The sequence below is a fragment of the Apodemus sylvaticus genome, chromosome 4, assembly GCF_947179515.1.
Source record: "Apodemus sylvaticus chromosome 4, mApoSyl1.1, whole genome shotgun sequence".
Classification (NCBI taxonomy): domain Eukaryota; kingdom Metazoa; phylum Chordata; class Mammalia; order Rodentia; family Muridae; genus Apodemus; species Apodemus sylvaticus.
The window spans coordinates 46,462,157-46,489,665 of NC_067475.1; the positions used below are offsets into that span (position 1 = coordinate 46,462,157).

At 40.9% G+C, this 27,509-nt stretch overlaps 2 protein-coding genes across 6 annotated transcripts; one reads left to right on the top strand and one right to left on the bottom strand.

The window, feature by feature from the left end:
* The first annotated feature begins 9 nt into the window (after positions 1 to 9).
* Positions 10 to 12,073, top strand: Trmt13 (tRNA methyltransferase 13 homolog). Of its 5 annotated transcripts, XM_052179365.1 has the most exons (12): positions 10 to 156; positions 2,246 to 2,292; positions 2,518 to 2,584; positions 4,297 to 4,359; positions 4,777 to 4,846; positions 4,981 to 5,087; positions 5,699 to 5,866; positions 7,032 to 7,104; positions 7,596 to 7,670; positions 9,421 to 9,531; positions 10,081 to 10,510; positions 11,545 to 12,073. In XM_052179365.1, exons 1-12 carry the CDS (start codon positions 10 to 12, stop codon positions 11,741 to 11,743), a joined length of 1,557 nt encoding a protein of 518 aa, XP_052035325.1. In that variant the 3' UTR covers positions 11,744 to 12,073. The 5 variants fall into 5 exon arrangements, with proteins under 5 accessions (XP_052035325.1, XP_052035326.1, XP_052035327.1 ...); XM_052179366.1 differs by lacking the exon at positions 9,421 to 9,531; XM_052179367.1 differs by lacking the exon at positions 11,545 to 12,073 and having other exon boundaries at positions 10,280 to 10,459.
* Positions 11,850 to 27,194, bottom strand: Lrrc39 (leucine rich repeat containing 39). Its single transcript, XM_052179373.1, has 8 exons — positions 27,009 to 27,194; positions 23,874 to 23,979; positions 22,764 to 22,920; positions 22,007 to 22,143; positions 16,013 to 16,158; positions 15,119 to 15,271; positions 13,930 to 14,066; positions 11,850 to 11,933 (listed from the first exon to the last, which is right to left on the bottom strand). Exons 1-8 carry the CDS (start codon positions 27,119 to 27,121, stop codon positions 11,878 to 11,880), a joined length of 1,005 nt encoding a protein of 334 aa, XP_052035333.1. The 5' UTR covers positions 27,122 to 27,194; the 3' UTR covers positions 11,850 to 11,877.
* Between the last annotated feature and the right edge of the window lie 315 nt (positions 27,195 to 27,509).

Sequence of the window (27,509 nt, forward strand, 5' to 3'; positions counted from 1 at the left end):
CTCAGCCTTATGGAGGCTCCTGCGGCGTCTTCGCCTGCGATCGGTTTTCCAACCGACGGTCGATGCAGCTACTTTGTGGAAAAGAAGAAGCGCTTCTGCAGGATGGTGGCGGCCGCGGGGAAAAGGTTCTGTGGTGAACACGCTGGATCCGCGGAGGTCTGGTCTCGCCCTACCTTCCTGAGAGTCGGAACTGAGTGGCGGGTCTGTGGGTGCTGGAACCCATCCATCCTCGCCCCCTTGGCAGGCTTCTGCTTCTGGCCCATGGATTCTCCAGCGTTTCCTTAAGTAAATGTAGTTCTGACCACCGCTTGGAGCCAGGATGAGCTCCCGGGAGCATTGCTTCCTTGTACTAAGAAAAGCGCCCTCTGTGTTGTCTCTGAGATCTTTATCCTCACTAGTCTCCCATCCTCAAGGGGCGTGATTGTTTTTATAAAGGAGTGCTTGAAAAAGATCACTAGGTTTTACTAACTGGGTTCTAATGATAATCATTGTTTTTGAACGATAACCCTTGCGAATGCAAGGGGAAGAAACTTAGAAAAAAAAATTTGTTTAGACTTAACTCTAGGAAACGCCTTATGAACTTGTAATTTTTCTGGGGCGGAGATGGAAAAATTAACATAAAATAACTAACCTCAAAGTTAAAAGAAAAGTTTTTTGTTTTGTTTTTGTTTTTGTTTTTGTTTCTCAACAGACAAGACATTTTGGCTCTAAGTGCAAAAATATTAGTGGCTTCTAATGGATAAAAAACAGGGAAAATTACTAATCTACCAGTCACAGGAAATCTCATCACCCTCTACACCAAAAAAAGAAAACATCTTAATAACCTGCTATGCACTGTTTCTAAACTCACACAATAGATTTTAAAAATGCTTGTGTGTGTGTGTGTGTGTGTGTGTGCACTTGCGTTCTTTGAAAGTTAGAATAGAGTACTATTTCCCTTGAAAGACAATTTTCCTATTTGTTTTTGAGACGGTGATCTTGCTGAATTGCCCCTGTTAGTCTTGAACGGCTGATCTCAGGAATTTTCCTGCCTCAGCCTTCCAACTAGCTGGTCTCCATCAAAGAACCACACTGGAATTTTATTTTGAAATCTTTACATGAAATAATGTTCTTTTTTAATACTGAAAATTTCTTAACTTTCCCTAAAATTCAGTGTGCATATCTTCATGAACATTCTGAAATAAACCGAAATAAATATTTGAGAAAAATTAAGAGTAAATACTTGGTCAGCTTTTACTGTTGTTTTGCTTTTAAAAATTCAATTTTCATAAGCCTTAGGAAGCAAGTCATACAATTATTCTATTTAATAGTAATATATTAAATCTATACTTAGTATAGAAAGGCTCTACTATTATTCATATGAAGCAATTAGGATTATAGCGTTAGCAGCTAATAGAAAGAGCTGAGAATCACACCTAACCACTGGCCTCTGGTTTTAATAATTGGGCCATCATGTTGCATATGGCTTCATAGGGTCTATAGGGTAGACCCAACAACACTATTTTCCTTGCTTTTCTCCCAGTGCCTATAATTAAATGCATATAACTTGAAAGCCTATAACTAGCATTTTGAAAAGTTGCAAAGCCAGTGAATTTGGCCCATTCTAAATTGTTAAAGTGCCATGCCTCTTTGTTCCTGGTGTATTTTCTCCTGTACGTTATTTCTATATTTATTGAGTGAGTGTCTGAGGGTTACCCTGGCTGGAGTTTGGCTCAAAATCTCTGCCTTTCCTTTGGATGCTGATATTCAAAGCATGTTCCACCACACCCAGCATTTCCCCATATTTGAACAAGTTTAGGTAAATATGCATTTTAAAATCAGTTTAAATGGGCAACATTTTTCAAAAAGTAAGTATGCAAGTATTGAGTATTTTAGTCAGCTCAATTTAGCCACCCAGTATATATGTATTTCAAAAGATCATTTTTGTATGTGATGAAAATTGTTATTAGTTAATCCAAAGTAAATGGTTAATGGTGCATATAATAACCATACCTATTTTTAGGAGGTGTTATCTCTGATGCAAAATTCCATAAGCAAGCCAAACCAGAGCGTGTTCATTTGTACAAAAGCAAGCTGCAGTGGAGACTCCTGTTAAGCTGCCTGATCTAATCCTGCTTATTTTTCGTTACCTCCTTTTAAAGTTGTCTAACCTTATTTTAGGAATAGAAATACACTGTGGGTGTATCTAACATCTGAATGTAATAAACTTGACATTTAAATAAATGTATCCCTTTTAATTTATTAGGAAGAAAATGCTCGGAAAAGAATCTTGTGTCCTTTAGATCCAAAACAGTAAGTATAAGATCAGATAAGTGTTTTTGTTGTCATTTGGGGTGCGTGAGTGCATTCGTGGGTATGTGTGTCTGTGGTTGTGTGTGTGTGTGTGTGTGTGTGTGTGAGAGAGAGAGAGAGAGAGAGAGAGAGAGAGAGAGAGAGAGAGAGAGGTGTTAGAAACGGTAAGTTTCACAAGGTTCATTTAAGATTTTTCTCTCTCTTAAATTTTCTCCTTAAATTTAGCACGGTATATGAAGACCAACTAGCTAAACATTTGAAAAAATGTAATTCAAGAGAGAAGCCTAAGCCTGTAAGTATTTGAAATGCACAGGTGATATTTGTTTATAAATACTTAGTATTATAGGATGCAAATTGAATTGCAAATGTACTGTACTCATTTGATAGTACTTTTCTTTTCTGTACTTGTGTTTTATCTTGTGTTGGCTTGGTTAGATAGGAGGCAGGTTTTTCACAGTGGACCCCAAACTTGAGGCCCTCCTCCCTTAGCTTCTTTAGTACTGAGATTACTGGTGTGTGCCACCTTGACCAGACCAGAATAATTATCTCATGTTTTCTTTGTGTTTGTTTTGAGATTTGCTTTGAGATAGGGGACTGTGCTCTAGTACTTAGGCTGCTCTTCAACACTGCTCAAACGTTCCTTATGCTTTGCTTTCTGAGTGCTAAGATGGCAGGTACATGCCGGCACACCCATCTTGATAGCTGAACCAGGAGGGGGGATAGGGCAGCCAGAGATTTCCAATCAGAGGTAAAAGTTGAGAACTAAGGTTGTAACTAGTAACTACTGGGCATCTTTGAGATTCAGACTCAGTATAGAGAGAGCGAATTTAAGCTAGCACCAGTCTGTGTAAGTCTTAAACAGTGTCCACCTAAGCAAGAGCTAAAAATTTAGATTTAGTTTTTTTAAAGATTTATGTATATGAATATATAAGAGTACACTGTCCTCATGCATACCAGAAGAGAGGGCATCAGATCTTATCTCAGATGGTTGTGAGCAACCATGTGGTTGGTAGGAATTGAACTCAGGACCTTTGGAAGAGCAGCCAGTGCACTTAACCACTGAGCCATCTCTCCAGCCCAAAAATTGAGATTTATGTTTGGGAACAAAATACAGTAATTTGTTACAGAATGATACTTGTGTTCATTTGTTTCATGATATGGACCATTTCACAATGTGTATCTCAAGAGATAATATTGGGTTCTTTGTTCTTGGTGGGGGGGCGGTTTATTGTTGTGTTTGGACTTTTTGATGGGTTGGTTTTTTGTAACAGGGTTTCTCTGTATAGCAGCCTTAGGTGTCCTGGAACGTGCTCTGTAGAACAGGTTAGCCTCAAACTCACAGAGACCAACCTGCATCACCCACCCTCTTGCCTTCTGCGCACCAGGATCAAAGCTTGCGCTGCTGCCCAGCCCTCTTCTTAGTCACCTCCAACAGATGCCCTTGCGCATTTTTAGATGCCTCTCGGTTGAGTACCACTGCTCCAGATGCTGTGAGCTAAAAGCATTTTAGCTGTCTTTGGCAGCTGTAACCTCGGCACCTGGGAGGCTTAAGCTAGAGGATTACCCAAAGTTCAAGGCGAGCTTGGACAGCATGAAAAATTCTAGGCAAGCCTTGGCTACCAGTTTAGCTTCAGTGTAAGTTCCTATATCAAAGGAAAAACATGGTATTTTAACATTAAGTTAATATACAAGAAAAACAGTAACTTCTCATCCTCACCTTTAGTACTTATCTCCTTTAGTAAAGAGAGAAATAAGGCTGCTCCCAGAGGACTAACTCTGGGGGGCAGGCTGGGGGGTGGGGGTAACAATGGACCAGACTTCACCATCCACCACGCAAGAGGCCAGCCAGCAACGCAGTCACTATGGCTGAGGCCGTGCAGTAATCTTCGGTGATAAGCGAGTGTGTCAGGGTGATGGTGTGGGAGGGCGGGAGAAGATGCAGTTCTTCAGCCTAATTGTTTTCAGCATCATATTAATACTATGTTATGGTTTTGGTTTTACCAGGATTTCTTTATTCAAGATATAAATGCAGGATTAAAGGATGAAACGGAAATTCCTGAGCAATTAGTAAGTATTTTATTTAGCACTTAACTCCAAGTGGTGTTTATAAGCTGTCTCCTTGTACAGACCATTCTCCAATTTGTTTAGAAAGCTCTGTCATTTTGTCTTTAGGATGTATTTTCCTGTAGAAGTCCACTGTTAGTGATGGTTAGTTCCAGGCAAGCATATGTCCCATAACTGCGACATGGCTCTGCTGAGAGCTGAGCCCAGATCCCGAGGGAGCTAGTGAGAGTTAGCGTATCAGGGCTGAGAGGGCGTGGTGCCTTCACAGTTGGGCAGCTATGAAGGGGTCTAGGAACAAAGCTTTGCCAGGAAGAAGCCCTGGGCATCTGCCTAGCTGTTAAGCTTCTATTCAGTCTCTGCCATGGAACTTTAAGGCATGTTGACTACATTATTTAGTTTTATTTTTGTATTTGTATATAGGTTCCATTTTCTTCTCTATCTGAAGAGCAGTTGGAAAACTTAATTAAGAAACTGAGAAAGGCAAGTGAAGGTAAGTCTGCCTAATGCCGGTTTAATTATTTGAGGAGCTCTAAGTGGCTTATGAGTTACCTTCCGGTCTGTTGTTCAGAGTCTCCATTTGTGTTTCGATGCCTAAGCTATCTATCATGTTTCTTTTGGGCACAGGCTTGAATTCGACACATGAAGATCACATTATGTCCCATCCAGCATTACATGATGCCCTTAATGACCCGAGAAATGGTGATTGTGCAGTCAAACACCTGAAGCAGCAGGTGTGCTTAGACACAATCGCTCTACGTTTCTTCATATGTTTCCTGCTAACACTCCAGGCTGATGAGATGGCTCATCAGATAAGACACTTGCTGCCACGCCTGATGACCTGAGTTCAGTCATCTGAATCTTGCCAAGTGTCCTCTGACCTCTACATGCATACACGCCTATGCATGCTCAACAATAAATAAAAGTAATTTTTAAAAAGCTAGCATTCTAGTTAGGTGTGGTGGCTTATGCCTTTAATTCAGCACTCAGTAAACAGAGACAAGCAGAGCTGAATTTGAGCTATCCTGGTCTACAGAGTGAATTTTAGGACAGTGTGGGTTACAGAGGGAAAAAAAGCTAACATTTGGTTCTGAGTGTAATTACTTAGTTTTTATTAGTAAGCAAAATACTTTCATTCAAAATTTTATGTGAACATAAAATAAAAATTTGGGCATGTATGACCCTGAGTACAGAGTATTATTTTAAAGCAAGCAAGGGAAACATTTTTCTTAGCCATTCAGAAATTATCAGTAAAATTATCTTGTATTGAGATTATCTTGCTATTTTTGAATTTGAGTTGAATTCCTTTGCTCTAATTTATAAAATAACCCTATGGGGTTTGCAGGCTTCTATTTTAGGTAACATTGAAAAATTACAGTTACTTGGTCCAAGAAGATGCTTTGTTGAGTTTGGAGCAGGAAAGGGGAAATTATCTCACTGGGTTGATATTGCCTTAGAAGATGCTGAAAATGTCCACTTCATCCTGGTAGAAAAAGGGACCACAAGATTCAAGGTAAGTAAGCCTACTGTAGCAGCTTAATAGCCAAACACATTTTTCTTCTGTGGGAAAAAAAAAGAAAATGATAGGAACATGTCTCTTAAAATGAATTTCGTTTTTTATATATTTGATTATAATTTTTTGCTATTATTATTTGGTTGGTTCTAATGGTTAAACTGAAGGTAAGTTTTTAAAATTTAGCTATTGATAGTCCATAATCTGAGTTCATAAAATTGTTTGTAGAGACAAGAAAATCTGTGAACAGAGCCAGGCTTCGGCTAGAAATTAAGCCACATCCTAACCTTGTATTTGCCACTGCTGACAGACTCTTTCTTCATTAAATACTTGAGCATTTTCTTGGACGGGGTGATAAGCACACTGTATATACAGATAGGTACTGATAAGGCAGCTGAGCCCTCAATGTGTTTAGAAGAGAGCTAGGTAAGGAAAGGGTTGAAGTGGGGGAAGTCCCGCAGACTGTGGCAATCTAGACTTTATTACAGGGAGGCGATGGAGAATGACCGAGCAGCAAAGGTGGCGCCTGGGATACATCCGGAAAGATCAGTTAGCATTTGCTTGACAGGGTGTCAGAAGCATTTTGGGAAATAAGAACTGTGGAACCAAAGCCTGAAATAACAAAGAAAACATTTCTATGGAAGTGCAGGCTCTTCCTCCTACGCCCAGCTTTGGCTTTGTTCCCTGACTAGTTCGTAACTTATTTATAAATTAGTCTAAATCATGCTACAAGGTTAGTTATTTTAAAAATACATTAGTGTGTAATGTAATTAGTAATAATCAATATACTTTCTGGCCTTTCTTATTGTTATTTTTGAGTTTTCATCCAAAATATTAAAACTTTACTTTTTATTTATTCTCTTTGGAACTGTAAAAACTAACTGTATTTGCTCTGAAATTTGAAAACAAATAGAAACATTTTCATAAAGCTTTTTTAACATTAAAAGTGCTGATTCAGCCGGGCGGTGGTGGGGCACGCCTGTAATCCCAGCACTCTGGGAGGCAGAGGCAGGCTGATTTCTGTGTTCAAAGCCAGCCTGGTCTACAGAGTGAGTTCCAGGACAGCCAGGGCAACAGAGAAACCCTGTCTTAAAAAAAGCAAATCCAAAAAATAAAAATTAAAAAAAAAAAAAAGTGCTGATTCAGTAACATTCTGTTTGTACAGGTCGATGGTAAACACAGGAAAAAGAACTCGGTGTTTGAAAGACTTCAAATTGATATCCAGCACTTGTGTTTGAGTAAGTTGAGTAACTTTCCATTGCTCTACAACAAAGCAGACATTTACAGACTGGAGGCTGCTTGGGTCTGCCCTTGCAGACCTGTGCTTCAGGTCTTCAGGAAGAACTAATACTAACCTAGTCTTGAGAAGCAACCAAGCACTTGTCTATAAATCGTTGTGGTTTTTATCACTTAACTGAAGCCAGGTATGGTTTGTACTCTTGTAATTCCACTTGGGAAGCTGAGGCAGGAGGATCACCCAGACTACATAGTGAATTCCAGGCCAGCAACTATCGCATTATGAGAAAGGGGAGATTTGTTTGTTTAGCTGAATACTTTCCGTTTGATACCTAAACACAGACATCTTAGGCTGCATATTGGAGTCTGTAGAATTGCTTGTTTTCATAGCTTTCATCCCTAAAATGAAAGATTCTAGAAACTCTCCTTTTGGAAGGACACATTAATACTTTGTATCGTAAGCAAACTAACATATTGCCTCCTCTTGTCTCAGACAGGATTCCTGTGCTAAGAGAAGGAAGACTGCCTGTGGTAGGAATTGGGAAGCACCTGTGTGGGGCTGCCACAGGTAAGCGAGCAGACCCACAGTAACCCGAAGCTTAGGCCCTGAGCTGTAGCCCACGTGGCCCACCACCCAGGGGCTGCTTAGGATCTTGGCTAACATCTATAAAAGTGTTAAAGTAAACCAGTTTGACCCTGAGGTGGGAAGGAAGGAAGGACACACTTGGGGCTCCTCCCATCTCATCCATGCCTCTCTAAACCTTAACCGCAGTGGCTGCTTACACATCCGGTGTGCTCTCACCCTATCACTCTCCTAACGTTACCTTTCTTCGTGAGTGTCAGCATGCTTCTATCTCAGTACCTCCCCTTACCAGTACCCCTTACCAGTCCCATTCCTTCCATCATTTTTGGCTCCCTGTGCTTGAAGCATTACTAGTCAGACCCATTCATGACTGGCTTCTTCCTTCCCCTTGAAACTCGGTCACTCTGTCTCTAGGTTTACTGTTGATCAGTGTGGACCATGTTTGTTTTCCTGAATGACATATTGCTCCAGCTATTCCTAGAATTCCACTGTCCAGTGTCTGCTCACCCTTCAGTTCAGCTTTCCCCACTTTTCTAGAGCCTCCTTAGTGTCATCGGGACATACTCTGCATAGCTTTTGCTTGTTTTTTAATTATCTGCTTGTATGTCTACTCACTACCCTGTGCTGGGATTTTTTTTCCCCAAGAATGATGTATATGCTAATATAAAACTATATAGAGTGACTCAATAAATATTTGAATGATCGTGGCCACTGTGAAAGAGCTTGAGATTGCTAATATTCTCTTTGTTTCTGAAATAACTTAATGTCTAATATTTTCTCTGATTATTCTTGCTTCTTAAAATTATGTTTAAGTCAAAGGTAAATTAAACAGAAAATATATTTTGTTAGAAAATAATGGTTAGTAGACCTGGGTAAGGTGGCATACTTATACTCCAAGATACTCAGGAAGCTGAAGCAGGAGGATCAGTTGAGCTAAATAATTTACGCTTGAGTCCATTCACAGTCTGGGCAAAGTAGGTCCACTCACTCATGACAGAGGAAAAAAATAGACAGACACAGACAGACCATGAAATTACCAAATTAGCTATCACTTTATCCAAATAATACCAATAATGCTTGTTGCATGATTAAAATTCACTATAAAAATCTAAATACGTTAGATCCATTTTATATCATAGGGTAAGAAATTTTAGAACTGTATTTGTTTTTAGGTTATTAGAGTATGATATGACAATCTAATCAGAGAAAATAGAAGTTTTACAGCATACATTTGTGATCTTTCCAATATTGCCAGCTATACTGTATGGCAGTTTGGAAGGCTTGTTTTGTTTTTAAAACATGTATTTATTTTTATTTTATGTGTGTGGGTGTTTTATCTGCATGCATGGAAGTATAGTGCATGCATATCCAGTGCCCACAGAGGCCAGAAGTGGGTGCTGTATCCACTGGAGCTGGAACCCCTGGGCAGTTCTAAGCTGCCCTGTGTGTGCTGGGAACCACACACACTCCTATGAGCAGCCAGTGCTTTACCCACAGGCCATCTCTTCAGCCCTAGTGTGACAGTTCAGTGCTTGCACCTCGGGGTTTTATATATGCAAGACATTTAGCAAATATGTGCTGAACAAATGCTAATGTAGAGGAAAGCTATTCAGCTGTTTTCCACATTGGAATCTCCCTTTCTCAACTTCTCAATTCATCACTATTTGTTGTGACCAGCCTACATTTCAAGTCTAGCATCTTAGCCAGGTGTGCTGACACACATCTGTAACCCCAGCACCAGGAGATGCGAGCAGAAGGATCAGGAATTTGAGATCAGCATCAGCTACACAGAACCTATCTCAAAACAAACAGAAACAAAACCAAAAAACTACCTTCTCAAGCCTAGGTCAGTATTCGAAGTGAAATTACCTTCCTTCATTTCTTCCTTTGGGGTTTCTTTTTTTGTTTGTTTGTTTTTTGTTTTGTTTTCTGAGACAGGGTTTCTCAGTGTAGCCCTGGCTGTCCAGGAACTCACTCTGTAGACCAGGCTTGAACTCAGAAATCCACCAGTCTCTGCCTCCAAGTGCTGGGATTAAAGGCGTGTGACCCCACTGCCCGGCATCTTTGGGGTTTCTTAAGCTCATAACTGTAGCTAGAATAGGAGAAATGAAAGGCAGTGCCAATAGTTGGACAGAAAATTTTCAAATTAAGCTTGCTTTAATTTTATTGCTTTAATTTAATTTTATTTAAAATAATTTTATTGGGCAAATAAATCACTAGAAAAATTAAGATGGAGAATTTGAGAAAAATGTATACTATCTGATAGAATTGTTACAGTAGATAGCTAAGTAGATTTGTGCTGGTTTGTATTGTTGTGGTGTTTTGTACTTGCCATACTGCTTACTGAACTGTAAAGATGATGTGGTTTGGTGGACGCACATGATTGTGTTTGCAGATCTTGCATTACGATGTTTGGTTGAAACCTACGCTGCCAGTTTTGAGGAAAAGGATGAAGAACCTTTAGCCAAACGTATAAAGAATGATAAACCAGGAAAAGAAAGTAACACTTTGGCCAAGGAAGGAAATGAAAAAGATGTCCCAGAGACACAGACCCCTGTGGCTGGCATTGTGATTGCGCTCTGTTGTCACCACAGGTGTGACTGGAGGCATTATGTGGGCAAAGAGTATTTCAAGGCTCTCGGACTTGGGGCGGTGGAGTTCTACTATTTCCAGAGGATGAGTAGTTGGGCAACGTGTGGGATGAGGCCATCTTTGGAAGCCTCGGATGGTACTCCAGGGAGAGAAGATGCTCAGAGGGACGCAAGTGAAGTGCATGGTGATGGAGGGGACAGACTCACAGATGGCGGCACGGACAGCTTGCCTGGGTAGGTGACGACGGCTGCAAACACCACGCTGCAGGGGAGATTCCTTATCACTAGTCCTCCTGTGGGTGGTATTGCAGCTCTCCCACGGATGCCTAGAACCGTAGAGAAAACAACCCCACAAGCTAGCATGGTAGTTACCTACTCTGTCAACTTAGTAACCAAGATGGCTGCACCACGTCTAGCAAGCGGGTAACCTGCGGTGTGGATGTACTAGGGATACTCAGGTGTGAGGCACAGGTTCATTCCAGGATAGGAAGGAGCCGGGTGGCCGGGCGGTGGTGGCGCACGCCTGTAATCCCAGCACTCTGGGAGGCAGAGGCAGGTGGATTTCTAAGTTCGAGGCCAGCCTGGTCTACAGAGTGAGTTCCAGGACAGCCAGGGCTACACAGAGAAATCCTATCTCGAAAAAACCAAATCCAAAAAACCAAAAAAATTAAAAAAAAAAAAGGAAGGAGCCGGGTGGCCCTGAGTCACCGTGCAACTCAGAATGCCAATCAATGGTTCCTTTTCAGAATTTTCCATTTAATCTTTTCAGACCTTGGGCAAGAGAAACCAGAGCAAATGAAATTGAATGGTTGTTTCATAGTCTTTTGGCTGAGATCAAGTGTAGAAAGTGAAACTGAAGAAGGAGAAGGATTCTTTTTTCTTAGATGACTGTTATCAGAAATTTAGAAAATATAGCTTACATTCTAATTTTAGAAGAAACTAAAATATATTTCAATTGTGATCATAAAGAAAAGTCTTAGAGGGGTTCCAAAGGTTCTGAGTTCAATTCCCAGGAACTACATGGTGGCTCACAACCGTCTGTAATGGGATCGGATGCCCTCTTCTGGTGTGTCTGAAGACAGCTACAGTGTACTCATATAAATAAATAAATAAATCTTAGAAAAAAGAAAAAAGTCTTAGCAACATCGGCAGACATAGCACCTAGTGTATTGTGGGTAGTTAGCAGCTCTGTAGGAAACGGCAGTGGGCAAATTTCTTATGAACTTTTACAAACCTTTACATTTTGTGTGTGTGTTTATTCAATGTAGGATTCTTACTGCTGAAGAAAAGAAGAAAGTAGGACATCTTTGCAAACTGCTGATTAACCAAGGCAGACTCCAGTATTTGCAGCAGAAAGGCTTCAGTCCTGCCTTACAGTACTATACAGACCCATTGGTGTCTCTGGAAAATGTACTGTTAACTGCCGTACCAGCTCATACGTCATCGCAGGAAAAACATCATCAATGAAAGGAAACATGAACATGATGTCTATCTTCCACAAACAAAAAATGTTAAATTATTTTTAAATTATTTTTGACATTCATAAAAATATTCACCAAGTTGTCACAGTATTCCTTTTCTACAGGACTCTTTAAATTACTTTATCCATCAGAATGTATAGAGCTTGGCATTTGAGTCAGACAGTTGACTGGATCTTCTGAAAGATAGAACATCAGCGTATAATTACAGGATGAACTCAGTGTTAATCTTGGAAACTCATCTCTGGTTTTATTTGATATTTTTTCATTTTTTGAGCTCCAGTTGTAATAAACAGTATAAGTTTATAACAAGGATCAATCTGAGTGTGAGGCTTTTTTTCATTACAGGTCTAGAAAGAATAATTGTAATTTTTCTCAAACACAGATAAATTTAGAAATGTAAGAATTGGCGTTTGAATCACCTTTGAAGTTCCAAAGCCGTACCTATGTTTGTAGTCTCAGAGTCTGTCCTTGACACCAAAACTGAATTGATAATTTTTAAGGGAAAAGTAATCTTTTTACTTTAGGTCTTTGTTGAATAATTATCTAGTTCAAACTTCTAAATAATGTTGTTTGCAAACATAAATCAAATTTGAAAGTTGCATATAGCTTCTAAAATTACCTTCTATCTTTTATCAGCCTCCTTTTTAGTGTATAAATAACTATTATAAATATATACTTAAATATAAATAAATAACTTATAAAAATAAGCAGTAGCAGGCAGTGGTGCCACACGCCTTTAATCCCAGCTCCTGGGACACACAGATCCACCTGCCTCTAACTTCCAGGTGCTGGAATTAAAGGTATGTGCCCATGCCAGCAGGAAAAATGATTTGGATTAAAATGAAAGTTAGATAATAAAACTAAAGCATCACATTTAGGCCTTACATATATGTAAGGAGTCCGTCCATGCACAGGCAAATAGTAAACCAAACTGTCACAGGACTATTACCCTCCGCCTCCTACCCTGGAGTTGTTTCACATTTTGTTTTGTAAAGATTATTTTAGTCGTTGGTAAAGGTACAAAGGCAGAGACTCAGAATCACTAATCTTAGCCGCTAGAGTGGCACCAAGGACCCTGGTGTATGTGGTAAGCCTCTGACTACATGGATGATAAGTAAGAGGCCAAACACATTATAAATTCCTGGTCTTTCTGCTTTAGTTTAATCTCATGTGTTGTCTAGGCTTAAATTCTAACTGGACCCCTCCCAGCTGGCACGTTACTTGATCTCTGGGATATGATTTTTTTAACATTTATTTGTTTATTTTATGCAAGTACACTGTTGCACTCTTCAGACACACCAGAAGAACACATCAGATCCTGTTATAGATGGTTATAAGCCACCATGTGGTTGCTGAGAAATGAACTCATGACCTCTGGAAGAGCAGTCAGTTCTCTTAACAACTTTGCCATCTCTCCAGCCCCCAAAAGTAATGATTCTTTAAGAACCAAATGTAAGCTGGTCAGTGGTGGTGCACACCTGTAATCCTAGCACTCTGGGAGGCAGAGGCAGGAGGATTTCTGAGTTCTAGGCCAGCCTGGTCTACAGAGTGAGTTCCAGGACAGCCAGGGCTACACAGAGAAACCCTGTCTCGAAAGAAAAAAAAAGAACCAAATGTAGTTGGGGGCCTGGAGAGATGGCTCAGTATGATGAGTTTTTCCACAGCTCCTACATGGCAGCTAACAAGTGTCTGTAACTCCAGTTCCAGGGGATCTGACACCCCATATAAACCTACATTAGCCATTCCTGCGCATGCCGCACAGACATACACAAAAACCAAGTTAATTAAAATCTGCACTGAGGGTGTAGCTGCATCTCAGTGGCTGGGTGCTTGCCACGGTGTGAGCCCCAGCCCTGGAGAAGTATATTTACAGAGAGAGACCAGCACAAGGACATGCCACTTCTCTTGGTTGTGTGGCAAGTGCCTGGCTGGAGAAGCATTTCCTTCATCCCGTTTGAAATGCTGTTCTTACAGCTTCTCCCCAGTACTTATCAAAATTATGAGCAGAATCAAAATTCCTTTTCCCCTCATTCAGTATTGGTCAGAATGACCACAATTTGATAGAAACAACAATGTAGGATAAGAAATCCATAGGGAGGATGATAAGATAGAACTTAATTGTGTACACACTTTCTTTAAAAGTATTTCATCTGTATTGTTCAAACCTCATACCTGTTCTCCGTGACTCTTGTATGTATGCGTGCATAAACTGAAGCCCAAATAACTCCTGTTCTTCCTCTCCATCTGTGCCATCACTGGGAGGAAGTGTCACTTCCAGTCTTAGTGGGTTGTCTCGAAAGTTGACAAACCTAGCAGTTCACCAGAAAACAGTGTTTTTATAGATGCCATAGAAGTGCAAGTACATTTATTTCCCTGGAGAAAGATCAAATGACAGCATATTGAATTACTATTTTTAATAGTAATTTTTTACTATTTTTGATAACATTATCTTGTTGGGATCTAATATATCCAAGAATCTATGCTAGAAGAAACAGTATCTTCTCCTACCCCCCAAAAGCTTCCAAAGACAACTATTAGCTCATAACATGTTTAATGTCAGAAAGTTGTATCATAAGTATATGACTAATGTTACAAATAGAGTTTTTATGGATTTTTATGGGTCTGTGCCTTAACCATAAAGTACAAACCTAAAAGTTGCCAGATAAGTCAATGCATGAGTGATTCTGGTTGTAGAAGTTTTAAGTTCAGGTATCCATTGCTTCATTCCATCAAGAAAATTACATTTTAGAGAGAATTTTATTGGAATTCTACTAAGTAGCCCAAAAGAAATCTGCTTTCTATAGGCTATATAAGTTACCTGTGCCTACATGTAGTTATGAAGAAGGAATATGATCGCTATTTTATTCATTTGGTTTTTGTATTCCAAAGATGTCTATTAGCAGTATAAAGAGATGTAGTATTGTCACCAACAAAAGACATTTCTTTAAATTCATGAATCCTGGTACTTTTTCAGTTCCAAGAATTCTTGAATAAGCAAAATTCATGTTACATGAATCACATTCATGAAATTATTAAATTCTAACATTGAAAAATATATTTACATTGTTTTTGAGCTGAAGAAATAGCTCAATAGTTAAGAGCACTGGCTGCTTTTCTACAGGACCAGGGTTCTAATCCCAGAACCCACATGGCAGCCTCACCCTCTGTAAGTCTAGTTCCAAGAGATCGAGTGCCCTCTTATGCCCTCCATGGGCATCAGGCACACAAGTGGTACACAAGCAAGACACATGTACACACACACACACAGAGTCATGTAAATCACAATCCAAATGTATTGGTCAGAGTCTCTTTTACTCTATTCTGCTTCTGGGAGTGTGTCTGTGCTCTAACTCCCTTTTACCTCAGACTCGTCATTTCGCCCATGCAGCCTGGGATATCCTGTAGTTTGTTATTGCTGAGAACAAGGGTCCCCAGTCTTTTCATATTTCTGATTGTCTCTGGCAGGCATGTTATTTCATTCCTCTGTAGCCATAACGTATGTAAACTTTGCATTCTGGAAAATTAGAATTCTGTAGTAAGTCACCTTGGATATGAAAAGCTGGATTCATCATTTGTAACATTTAACATTTTAATTTTTAGAAAACTAAATTAAATTATTCACTTAATTATTATTTAACATTTAGTAAAATGCATTTATCGATTAACAGACTTCATTCTTATTATCAAAATGGCCAGGGAAATCACATCAGGGAATTCACTAAAGATTAGCTTTCATCCATTGGCAGAAATGAAACCAACATTTACATCATGTTTTTCATAGTTTTCTAAATGAACAGCTGTAAATGTCACCTAATATGAATCTTAAAATTCAGAAACTAGTGATATGCTCATTCTGGGCGTGGCGATATTGGACTCAGGCCAGGATCCCTCGGTTCAAATCCAACCAATGTCACTCGCTGAAACCTGGGCATATGTAACAATCATCTTCGCATCCTTCCCTCGTCCTTTCACTGCATAAGAAAAGTGCCTGGCACGCAGTGCACCGCATGATGCCTGCATGTGCTGCACATGGCTGGTGCGTGCTGTTACTGCAGCATGTCCTTGTTGATGTTCTGAAAGCAGTGTTGCCCTCCCCACATCCTCCTACATAATAATGAAAACAGGCTTCTGGAAGAATGAATTTCAAACTAGCTGGGTCTGTTGTGATTGTTCCTGGGCTCCTGGTAGTCCAACTTATTGCTTCTTATTTTCCATAGGTGGCTTTGGATTATCAGTAGCAGAAAGTCTATTTTACCTGTCTAGTGTGTCAGGAAGCTGTTGTAGGCTGTTGCTTCCCATATCCAACCACTCGAGGGCAGGCATGTCCAACACAGCAAGAGGGATCGTAGTGAATTGGTTCATACTCAGGTCAAGGTGAGTGAGTTTTAACAGTTTGCTGAGCTAAAGAAGAAAGTGAAGATTTTAAGTAATCGGCCACAGTGTAATGTAAATTACTAGAAGGCACACGCTCATGAGCTATTTCATATAAAAAGTTCATGTTACATGAGTTTTGTTTAAAGTCGTAGTCCACACGAATCACGCATAAAGCTGAATGATCTCCGGCATTCCACCTGAGCTTTGTTTAGACACAGGAGTCCGCAATAAATAAAATGTAAGGATAATAGAACCTGGGCATCATGGTTCATGCCTATAAGTCCTAGAGACTGAGGGCAGCCTGGGCTACAAAGGCACTGTCTCAGAAAGGTGAGACGGGTAGGTGCGGTGGATCACTCCTTCAATCCCAGCACTAGAGGCAAAAGGTCAACATGGTGAGCTCCAAGACAGCCAGAGCTGCACAACAGACCTTCTCTCAACAAAACAAAATAAAACAAAACAAAACAAAAAAGCAAGTAAACCTGGGCTAAAGTAAAATGAAATAATACAAAACTTTCAGACATAATTTGTCTTCCAAGATAAATATGTTCCAGGGTCAATAGGACCTGTGTGGCAAAAGTGTCCCCACCCCGAAAGCATTTCTCCTCTTTCCTTTCATCCAGTGACTGAGAATTCTATGGGAAAACATAGTCTTGAAGGTAACAAGTCAGCCCGGCTTACTCGCATTCGCTATGCCAAACACTGAGGTCACTCCATAAAAATTCTGTGATTTGTCACCTTGCACAAAGCTCAAGTCCAAGTGGATCGAGGACCTCAACATTAAGCCAGATGCACTGAATGTAATAGAAAAGAAAGTGGCCGGGTGGTGGTGGTGCACGCCTGTAATCCCAGCACTCTGGGAAGCAGCGGCAGGCGGATTTCTGAGTTCAAGGCCAGCCTGATCTACAGAGTGAGTTCCAGGACAGCCAGGGCTACACAGAGAAACCCTGTCTGAGGGAAAAAAAAAAAATTAAAGTCTTTAGTGATCAAAGAAATGCAAATCAAAACGAGCCTGAGATTCCACCATACACCAATCAGAATAGCTAAGAGCAAAACCTCAGGTGACAGCACCTGTTGGTGAAGATGTGGAGAAAGAAGAACACTCCTCCATTGCTGGTGGGATTGTAAACCACTCAGGAAATCAATCTGGAGGTTCCTCAGAAAATTGGAAATAGATCTACCTGAAGAGCCAGCAATACCACCACTCTTGGGAATATACCCAAAAGATGCCCCACTATGCCACAGGGGCATGTGTTCCACTGTGTTCATAGTGGCCTTGGTTGTGATAGCCAGAAGCTGGAAACAACCCAGATGTACCATGACAGAAGAATGGATACGGAAAACGTGGTTTGTTTACACAATGGAATACTACTCAGCTATTAGGAACGAGGGCAGCCTTAGTTTTGCAGGCAAATGGATGGCGCTAGAAAATATCCTGAGTGAGGTGACCCAAACCCAAAAGGACATGCATGGTATGTACTCACTAATAAGTGGATATTAGCAAAAAAAAAAAAAAAAAAAAAAAAAAAAAAAAGTACAGAATACCCAAGATACAGCCCACAGAACTCAAAATGGTCAACAAGCTGAAGGGCCCAAGGGAGGATGCCTCAGTCCCACTTGGGAGGGAGAAGAAAGCAACCATAAGAGGGGAAGGAGGGAGTGACCTGAGAGGGAAAGGGGAAGGGGCTTGGGGGAGAGGGGAACATGATCTAGTACTGGGTGTGGGAACAGGACTGAAGTCCTGAGGGCCAGCAGAAAGAATGGAAACAGACAAGCTAGGGAAGTAGGAGGTTGAGGGGGGAGGGATCCTCCAGAATGGACCAGAGACCTGGGAGGTGAGAGACTCAGGACTCAAAGGGAGGGACCTTAAATGAAATGCCCGAAAGTAGGGAAAGGGAACTTATAGAGCCCACCTCCAGCAGAAAGACAGGCATCAAGTAAGGGATGGGGTTGCCACCCCACAGTTGAAACTCTGACCCAGAATTGTTCCTGTCTGAAAGAACTGCAAGGATAGAAATGGAGAAGAGCCTGAGGAAAAGACGGTCCAGCGACAGGCCCAAAGTGGGATCCAGCTCAAGGGGAGGCCCCAAGGCCTGACACTATTACTGAGGCCATGGACAAAAGACCTATCATGACTGCCCTCCGAAAGACCCAACAAGCAGATGATGGAGTCAGATACAGATATTTGCACCCAATCAATGGACAGAAGCTGCTGACCCCCATGATTGAATTAGGGGAAAGCTGGAAGAAGCTGAGGAGGAGGGTGACCCTGTAGGAAGACCATCAGTCTCAATTAACCTAGACCCCCAAGATCTCTCAGACACTGGACCACCAACCAGGCAGCATACACCAGCTGATATGAGGCCCCCAACACATATACAGGAGAGGATTGCTGGTTTCTGTCACAGAAGATGCACCTAACCCTCAAGAGACCAGAGGTCCCAGGGAGTTCAGAGGTCTGGTGGGGTGGGGGGTGGGGGTGGGGACATCCTCATGGAGACAGGATGGGGAGGAGGTATAGGATGTGGAACGGTGGGAAGGTGGACTAGGAGGGGAATAAAATCTGGAGTTTTAAAATAAATGAATAAATAAATACGTCAATAAAAATTTAAGAAAAAATTTAAAAAGAATTCTGGGCTCAAGGGCAATGGCTGAGTGCAAGCTCTGTGCCACACAGTGCTGTGCTCAGCCTGTGAGGAAGAGCATGCTCCTGTGGTGGCGCTTTCTGTCACTTCTCAGGGCCGGTGCCTGTCCTGAATCGGGTGTCTGCCTTTACTATGTACACACTTATGTTTTGTTTCTACGTAGATAAAGAGGGAAAGAATTTTGTGGCCATCTCTCCCTCCCTGAACTCAAGTTTTTATAGATCTAAAGCCACAAACTTCCTTCCCTCTTTATCCTACTGAACATTTTAAGATGTAACATTTAGAAAACAGCCTATCCATTTGGTTGTCGAGGTTCTGTATTTTGAATTCCTTCTGTTCGTCTTCACCAAGAAGTCCACAAATAGAGAGTTTTTTAGTTAGTGCAAAAAGGCAGAATGAGGAGATGGCTTAGTAGGTGAACAGTTCACCATGCAATCATGAGGACCTGAGTTTGGGTTCTCAATACTTAAGTAAAGAGTCGGATGCATTCCTGAAACCCCATCGCTGGGAAACAGAAACAGAAGGGTTCAAGCGGCTTGTGACTCAGGAAGACACCTGAGGACATCTGGCCTATACATGCATACACGTATACATACACACATGCATGCACACATACATACCTGCATACATACATACATGCATACACACATACATGCATACATACATGCATACATACACACATACATGCATGCATACATACACAGACACACTTGCTCATGCACACACATATACATTACACACACAAAGCAGCATGATTCCATTTAGTAGGTCATGCTGTTTCTCCAGCTTTTAAATTCAAGCCAAGAATGAAAATGAATTCTTGAAAACTGTTTCAGACTTTTCCAATTTTCAAATGATTCAATGTGGAGTATAAAAAGGTGTTTATGTTAACAGGTACAGGTACATAAGAGGTAGGTAAAATTTGATGTCTGGCAGAGAAGTCCCCAATTGCTGGCCCCTCAGTAGTACTAGAATCCCTTTTTACTGTTTTGTTTTCTTGAGACAGGGTCTCACTTTGTAGCATTGGCTAGCCTGTAACTTGCTATGTAGATTAGACTAGCCAAGAAAAAGAGTTCTACCTGCCTCTAACTCCCAAGTGGGATTTAAAGCCATGACATCTATCTAGAATATTTTTATTATGGAAGATTGAAAAGATGATAAACCTAACAGCATTATATGTGAAGACAGAAATACAATATAAAAGGGTGTGCCCAAGACCTCACACATAGCTACTTAGAGAACACATTGTGGCATTTAAATGGTCCTGCGCTGAAGATCTCAGTCTTTCTTCTATTTTAGTAGCAGTTTCTTCTGATATTGAAACATTCATCCTACAGGAAAGTTCCTTAAACAAGAAGATAGGCAATTCAATTCAGGAAATACCTGAAACTGACCAGATTCACTAGACCCCTCCCTCCATGCCAAGAGGAAACAATAAAGATGGATGGGCATCTTCTCAGACAAGCCAAGAATTATTGCAGGAAAAATCCAGGAAGACTCTGAGACCACACCAGGTGCCTGGAAGAGGTTTACACCAACTCTGTCACTTGGAAAGGACGCTCTCCAACTTGTAGAGCTGCCTGCAGACTGTGCAGTGTGCTCCAGATTCCCGACTTTAGTGATCTGTCACCTCTTCAGGGGTGGGCTTTGGTAATGCCATTGTCTTAGCGTTATTTCTGCTCCTGTAAGTTACCTCCCACCTACATATTCACGTAAGGAACCCCAGTGAGACTCATGGTTCACCAAGTTGGACTTAGGAGGTTCCTGTCTTTTGGTTTGTTGTGGGCTCCCTCTCTGGGAGTAGACGTGTGTTCGTACCCCCAGGAAACATCTTGTCACACAACAGTAACCTGTTTCCTCAAGAATCTAAGATGAAGAAACTGGTTGATAACATGTCCAAGTTTACATAGCTTGTTAGTGACAGAGCCTATTCCTGGAAACAAAATTACAAGCTTTACAAACCATATATACTGGCCTTCCAACATATATAAATTGTCCATGCTGCCATTTTTCTCATGTTTTCATTAAATAAGTCAACATATGATGAAACACATGTGCTATGTTTGGAAGAGCAAACTGGGAGGAGGGACTCTCACTGATAACATGTCCAATAGTTTGGGAAGAAAAGTCTTATATGCTTAAAGTAAGAAAATGGAATTGTACCTTTTGTTTTGAATGTAATTATTTTTCTTAATTTTGGTCTTGCAAAGTCATTGTTTCCAAGGCAGAAAAGAAAAACTTCTTCCTGGTTCTAAGAGCATTCATTCGTTTGGAAGGTAACACAACTGTCTTTGTCAACTGATTGAAAGGCAGGAGCCTTTTTACTTGGTAACGCCTAAGACACCATTTTGAAGCACACTTCCCACAATTCATGTTTTATGTTCTGTTTCAGGAGTTAGCACACTATAAAAATAAACCAGGAAAGGAGATTTTCTATTTTCTCATTGTCTGTTTTTCATAATACTCTCATACGTACTTATTCATAAAAGCATTAAGTGGATTAAAATTCATGGACATATACTTCTGATCCTAGCACTTAAAAAGCTAAGGTATGAGAATTTGGAGTTTGAGGCCAGCCTAGACATAAGAGGGAGTTCTAGAGCACAGTGAGCTATGCAGTAAGATTCTGCCTCACAGGCAGGCAGGCAGGCAGACAGAAAAGCATGAAGGGCAGGGTAGCTCAGTAGCAGAGTGTCTGCTCGGCATGCATGAGATCCTGAATTCTATCCTTAACATGGCCAAAATAAGCAAGCATGTATGAATAACCACTACATAACCCAGGCTTCTCCTTGTTAAGGGAACTTTAAATTAAGTAGAAACAGCTCTCAGTCTTCTCTCCAAAGATAGAAACCCAGTCATCAAATAGTGTAGGACAATGACAAGAATACAGAAATCTCTTATGCTAAGTAGAGTTTGTTCTAATAAAAGATTTGCCTTCTGGTTTTAAAAAAATGCTTTTCTTAGTGAAAATACTATGGTTGAGATGTGAAGATTTAGCAATAAATGATAAAGTAAATAAATAATAACTTGTATAAAAGTGAGACTAAATCCTTAGCAATAAAAAATCATAAAAGTCGAGGTTCTAGGAGAAGCAGCACAAGGACATGGTATTTATATTTAGAAAGTAACATTTGTAACATTGGTCCATGAGTTATTTTTTCAACAACCACATGCCTGAGAAACAAACTATTAGTAGGTGCAAACAAAACAGACATTTAGATGTTTCTGACCTCTGGTGGGAGGTCGCTTATATCTCTGTTCACAGCCAGTTCTAGCTTCTCCAAGCTGGTACAGTTGCTTAGTTCTTTGGGGACAGTCTTGATTTTGTTGTAGCTAAGAATCAGTTCCTGGAGTCTAGTGAGCAGTCCTACAGAACAACATCGACAATACAGGAAGCAGATGGGTCAGCGCTTCCAGCCACCAGGCACCACTTACATACTTAAATTAATAGCACATTGGCAAATTCAGTTATTTCCCTCTTCCCGTCTTTCCACAAGGGAGGGGCAGTGGTCTTTCTATTCTGCTTTATCTATACTATGGATGCTGGATCAAGGTGGCTGTAGTTGGTACAGTCCCTGTCTGCCATGCACCAGAACCTGGGCTTGATCCTCAACATAAACCCCATGAGCAGTGTACTACATCCTGATCAGCATTGTCCCACTGTTTGATAAATTTTCTTTCCTTCTTGCCTTCAGTGTGTTCTAAGATAGTTAATGGAGAAATGTTGTTTTCAAAATATACAGAACATTTGGAAATATTCTCACGTTGAAATTTTATCTATTACCCCCAATAACTCCAGAAGTTTGGATCCCCTGAAGACTTAAGTTAGATGAAACATTAAAATGTTTTCAAGTGTCAGAGATATATTAAAAAAAAATAAGACCTTTATTCCATGTATTTGGGGATGGGGGGGGTCTGAAAAAAAGCAAAGAAAAGCACACTGGCAGGAAGATAAGACGGCGCAGGAATAACAGCAGGCTTCCTTACCAATTCCTCGGGGGATCTCTGAAATTGTGTTCCGAGATAAGTCTAGTACAATGAGATTCTGGAATCTTCCAATGAATTCGGGAATTTTCAACAACCCTGTCCTATGCAGTTGCCATTCCTGGAGCTGATTCAGTTTCAGTAAAGAAGAAGGGAGAGTCTAGAGTAAAAAAATATGTGCACATTCATTACCTTGGCCAAACTATTTATTATATCTATTGTTAAAGATTTATTCTAACTTTTATACAAGTTATTATTTATTTACTTTATCATTTATTGCTAAATCTTCACCTCTCAACCATAGTATAACAAACAAAAATGCCATATTTTAACCAATAATGGACACACATAGAAGTCTGTCCTAATGAATGACTCTGTTGTATTAGACTATCCAAGAACACATACATAATTGAAAATGTGAATATTTCAGGCCAGGTGGTGGTGGCACACACTTTTAATTCCAGCACTAGAGAGGCAGAGGCAGGTGGATTTCTGTCTCTAGACTTGTCTACACAGCTAGTTCAAGGACAGCCAAAGCCACATACTTTCTTAAAATCACCTCCAGCACACACACACACAGAGAGAGAAAGAGAGAGAGAGAGAGAGAGAGAGAGAGAGAGAGAGAGAGAGAATTATAATATTCAAAAATCATTTCAGTAATTTGAATTTCTCTTCCACTTTTATTAAGCCTTTTAAGAGTTTGTTTGTTTGAGACAGGGTTTCTCTACAGAGATCTGGCTAGCCTGGAACACTCTGTGTAGACCAGGCTGGCTTTGAACAAACAGATCCACCTGCCTCAGCCTCCCAAGTGCTGAGATTAAAGGTATGAGAATCCCACCACTTCTAGCCTATTTTATTAGCTGTTGCTGCCCAAGAGCCTTGAGTTCAGGCGGGGCAGGAGCATAGACACTCTTTGACAAAGAAACCATCCGTGTGTTTTCTGTTTCTCTTCTGTGTCCAGATTTATTTGTGTTGTTCTGAGGATCCCTTAGTATCCCAGTCTCCACTAGGGTCTCAGCGCAGGCTCTCAGCCCTCACGTGACACAGACGGTGGGGAACACGTGACACAGAGGGTGGGGCATCAAGAAGTCCGTCCAGAGCGTCTACACTTACCTTCCATTCTTCTTTCTCTATCCTCAAAATGACTCTTCCGTCTTCCCTGGTCACCTTCTCTTTCAGTTTAGTTAAGCTCACTCGGTCTTCCCAGATCCGCACTAGCCTAAGACAGCAGAGCATCGCTTACTCAGAGGCAACGACAAAAGAGCATTAAAGGCCTGATAGCAGCGTGAAAGAGGCCGAGGACAGTTGTCCGTCGACGGGCAGCATCTCCAGGTGTCTGTGCTACCTCTACTCCTAGAACCTTGACTCTCATTACTTTTCAATGGTTAAGAATGAATTCTCACTATTATTCAAGGTATTACTTATTCACGTTGTCATGTATTGCTAAATCTTCACATTTCAACCATAGTATAATACACAAAAATGCCATATTTTGACCATGCCATAGATGAATTTGAGAGAGCTAAGGGTAAAGGGTGGATGGGAGGGGCTGAAGGAAAGAAAGACAAGAGGGGGTGTAATTATATGTGATTTTGAAAAAAATAATTGCTGAGCCAATGGCATTAGACATGAGGGGAGGGCTGGAGAGACAGCTCAGTGGTTAAGAGCACTGACTGCTCTTCCAGAGGCCCTGGGTTCAATCCTCAGTACCTACATGGCAACTCACAAGAGTCTGTAACTCCGAGATCTCACACCCTTACACAGACATACATACAGGCAAAATACAAATGCACATAAAATAAATATATTGGGGGGGGGCGGGCTGGAAAGATGGCTCAGTGGTTAAGAGTACTGACTGCTCTTCCACAGGTCTTGAGTTCAATTCCCAGCAATGCCATGGTGGATCACAACCATCTGTAATGGGATCTGATTCCCTCTCCTGATGTCTGTAAAGACAGATCACTCATATACATAAAACAAACATCTATAAAGAAAAATTGTTTTTTTTTTTAAAGAAATCAGATGAAAGGTTGCTTTGCAAGAATGATAAATGTGGTCAGGACCACAAATGTCCTGTTGGAGTCACTCCTTTGGGAGTTATCCTTTGTCCAGCTACTTCCCCGCCTGGCATTTTATTTTATTTTATTTTATTTTATTTTATTTTATTTTATTTTATTAAAGTTACTCTTTTTTAAAAAAAAAGATTTATTTATTTGCTTTTTTTTTTAATGTGCGTACACTGTAGTTTTCAGACACACTAGATGAGGGTGTCAGATCTCATTACAGATGGTTGTGAGCCACCATGTGGTTCCTGGGATTAGAACTCAGGACCTTAGGAAGAGCAGTCAGTGCTCTTATCTGATGAGCCATCCCTTCAGCCCCACCTTCCTGGCATTTTCAATTCTAAAGAAAACATGTTTCTAAGAGTTTGAGATATTATCTGATAATCTTTCCTTAGATTTTTTTTTTCATTGTTGAGGTTTGAATCTAGGTCCTCATGCATGCTAGGGAAGTGTGTTACCAGGTTTCTTTAGACTCACAGAACCCAGGAGGTCTGATGACCATCACACAGCACTGTGTGCGATGCTTCTGTTGATGATGATGATTATTATTGTTGTTGTTGTTATAATAATATTATTATTGTGACAGATCTCACTTTGTAGCCCTAATTAGACTGCAACACAGAGATCTCCTTGTGCTGCCCCCTTATTTATTTCTGTATATCAGCTAAGCAACACGCGTGTGTTGCTGGGAAGATTATCTTGTAGAACTACAGAAGGCTTGAGGACTGACTGGTACTGGCCCGAGGCAGTCAAGGTCATCAAGACTAGCGGGAAGAAGACATGCTGTTTCCGTCCTGGAAGAAGAGCCATGCCTCATGCAGTCTTTCTGCCTACTGCTCCTGGAACCTCCTTTCTCTATTAATGTCTTTTTAAAAATGCATGTGAGTCCATGTTCACATGTTTTTGTACAGGTACATATCTGTGCCATCCTCAGAAATACCATACACCTCCTTTTAGACAATATCTTCCATTATCTTGGAATATTGAAATTATTGCCGATTAGACTAGATTGGCTGATCAGGCTTCTCCTGGGGGTCCTCCCATATCTGCCTCCCTAGCACTAAATTACATGCTTACTGCTGATATTCCTGGCTTTACTGTGTGAGTGCTGAGAACTGAACTCAGATCCTCAAGGTTGTAAAGCAAGTTCTTGACCAACTGAACTAACTATCTCCCCAACCCCCCAAATCTTTGCTTTCCCAACTGCTTTCATATGCTATTGTTGTAGAGAGACACTATGATCAAGGCAACTATTATAAAAGAAAGCATTTAATTTGGGGCTTGCTTATAGTTTTAGAGGGTTAGTAGTCCATGGCCATCATGGTGGGAGGCAGACAAGAATGGCGATGGAACATTAGCCGAGAGATTTTTACCTCCTGATCACAGGCAGCAGGCAGAGAAGCGGGGAGAGGAGGTGGGGAATTGGAAAAGGGAAGGGAAGTGGGAGGGAGAGGAAGGTAGAGAGGGAGAGGGAGAGGGAGGGGGAGAAGGAGACTGAGCCTGTCATAGGCATTTGGAACCCCAAAGTGATCCACCTTTTCCAGCAAGGCCACACCCACTCTAACAAGACCACACCTCTCAATCCTTCCCAAACAGTTCCATGAACTGAAGACTACTCATTCAAACATCTATGGAAGCCATTCTCATTCAAATCACCACACTCTAAAATGTTTTTCATGTACCAGGGTTCAACTCTGCTGCACTCACATGGTAGTTCCCAATCATCCGTAACTCCAGTCCCAGGGCCTCTAACACTCTCTTCTGGCCTCCAAGGGCACTACATGCCTGAGGCACACAGACATACATGCAGGCAAAACACCCATGCATATAATAATAATAATAATAATAATAAACCGAAAGACTCTTTTAAGGGTTGGAGAGATGGCTCAGTAGTTAAGAGCACTTGATTGTCTTCCAGATGACCTGAATTCAGTCCCTAGCACCCACAGGGCAGCTCACAACTGTCTGCAACTTCAGTTCTAGGGTATCCAGTGCCCTCTTCTGGTCGCTATTGGTACCCGCACAAATGTGGATAGACCTACATGCAATTAAACAAAGCTTCTTAAAGAAGAATATCTTGAGTTTTCAGCAAATAAAATCTGCCAAATTCAGTGAAGCTCTAAGTGATGGTTTTCAAACATGAGCTTGTGAGTTTTCACTAATCTAAAACAACATCACAGCATACTTCTGCTGAAATGCCTTCTCTCGCTTCACGTCTTCGTGGTGTTTCTTTATTCTTTCTTCCCAGACTTCCTTTACAGCACTGACGGCCCCGGTACAAACCACACTTTCTGTCATGATCTTTCCACATTGTAGTCAAGTCATCTACTTCATTAGGTTCTGAAGAGCTGAGTCACAGGCCACCTCAGGAGAGACCTAAGTATACCAGATGGGGGAAAATGTCATGTTTCAGAATATACAGTCATATATCATTACAGTCATGAGAGGGAATGTTTGCTGGATACCTGTATCTCCTTGTAACTACATTTATTTTATTTATCTGTCCTTCCTTCCTTCCTTCCTTCCTTCCTTCCTTCCTTCCTTGTTTCCTGCACTGTTTACTCAGAGACAGGGTCCACTGTGGTGCCCAGTTTAGCCTCAAACTCCTGGGCTAAAGTTCTTACCATCTCAGATTCTCAAGTAGGTGGAAGTACAGGTTCACACCAGCATGACCAGCTATTCTGCA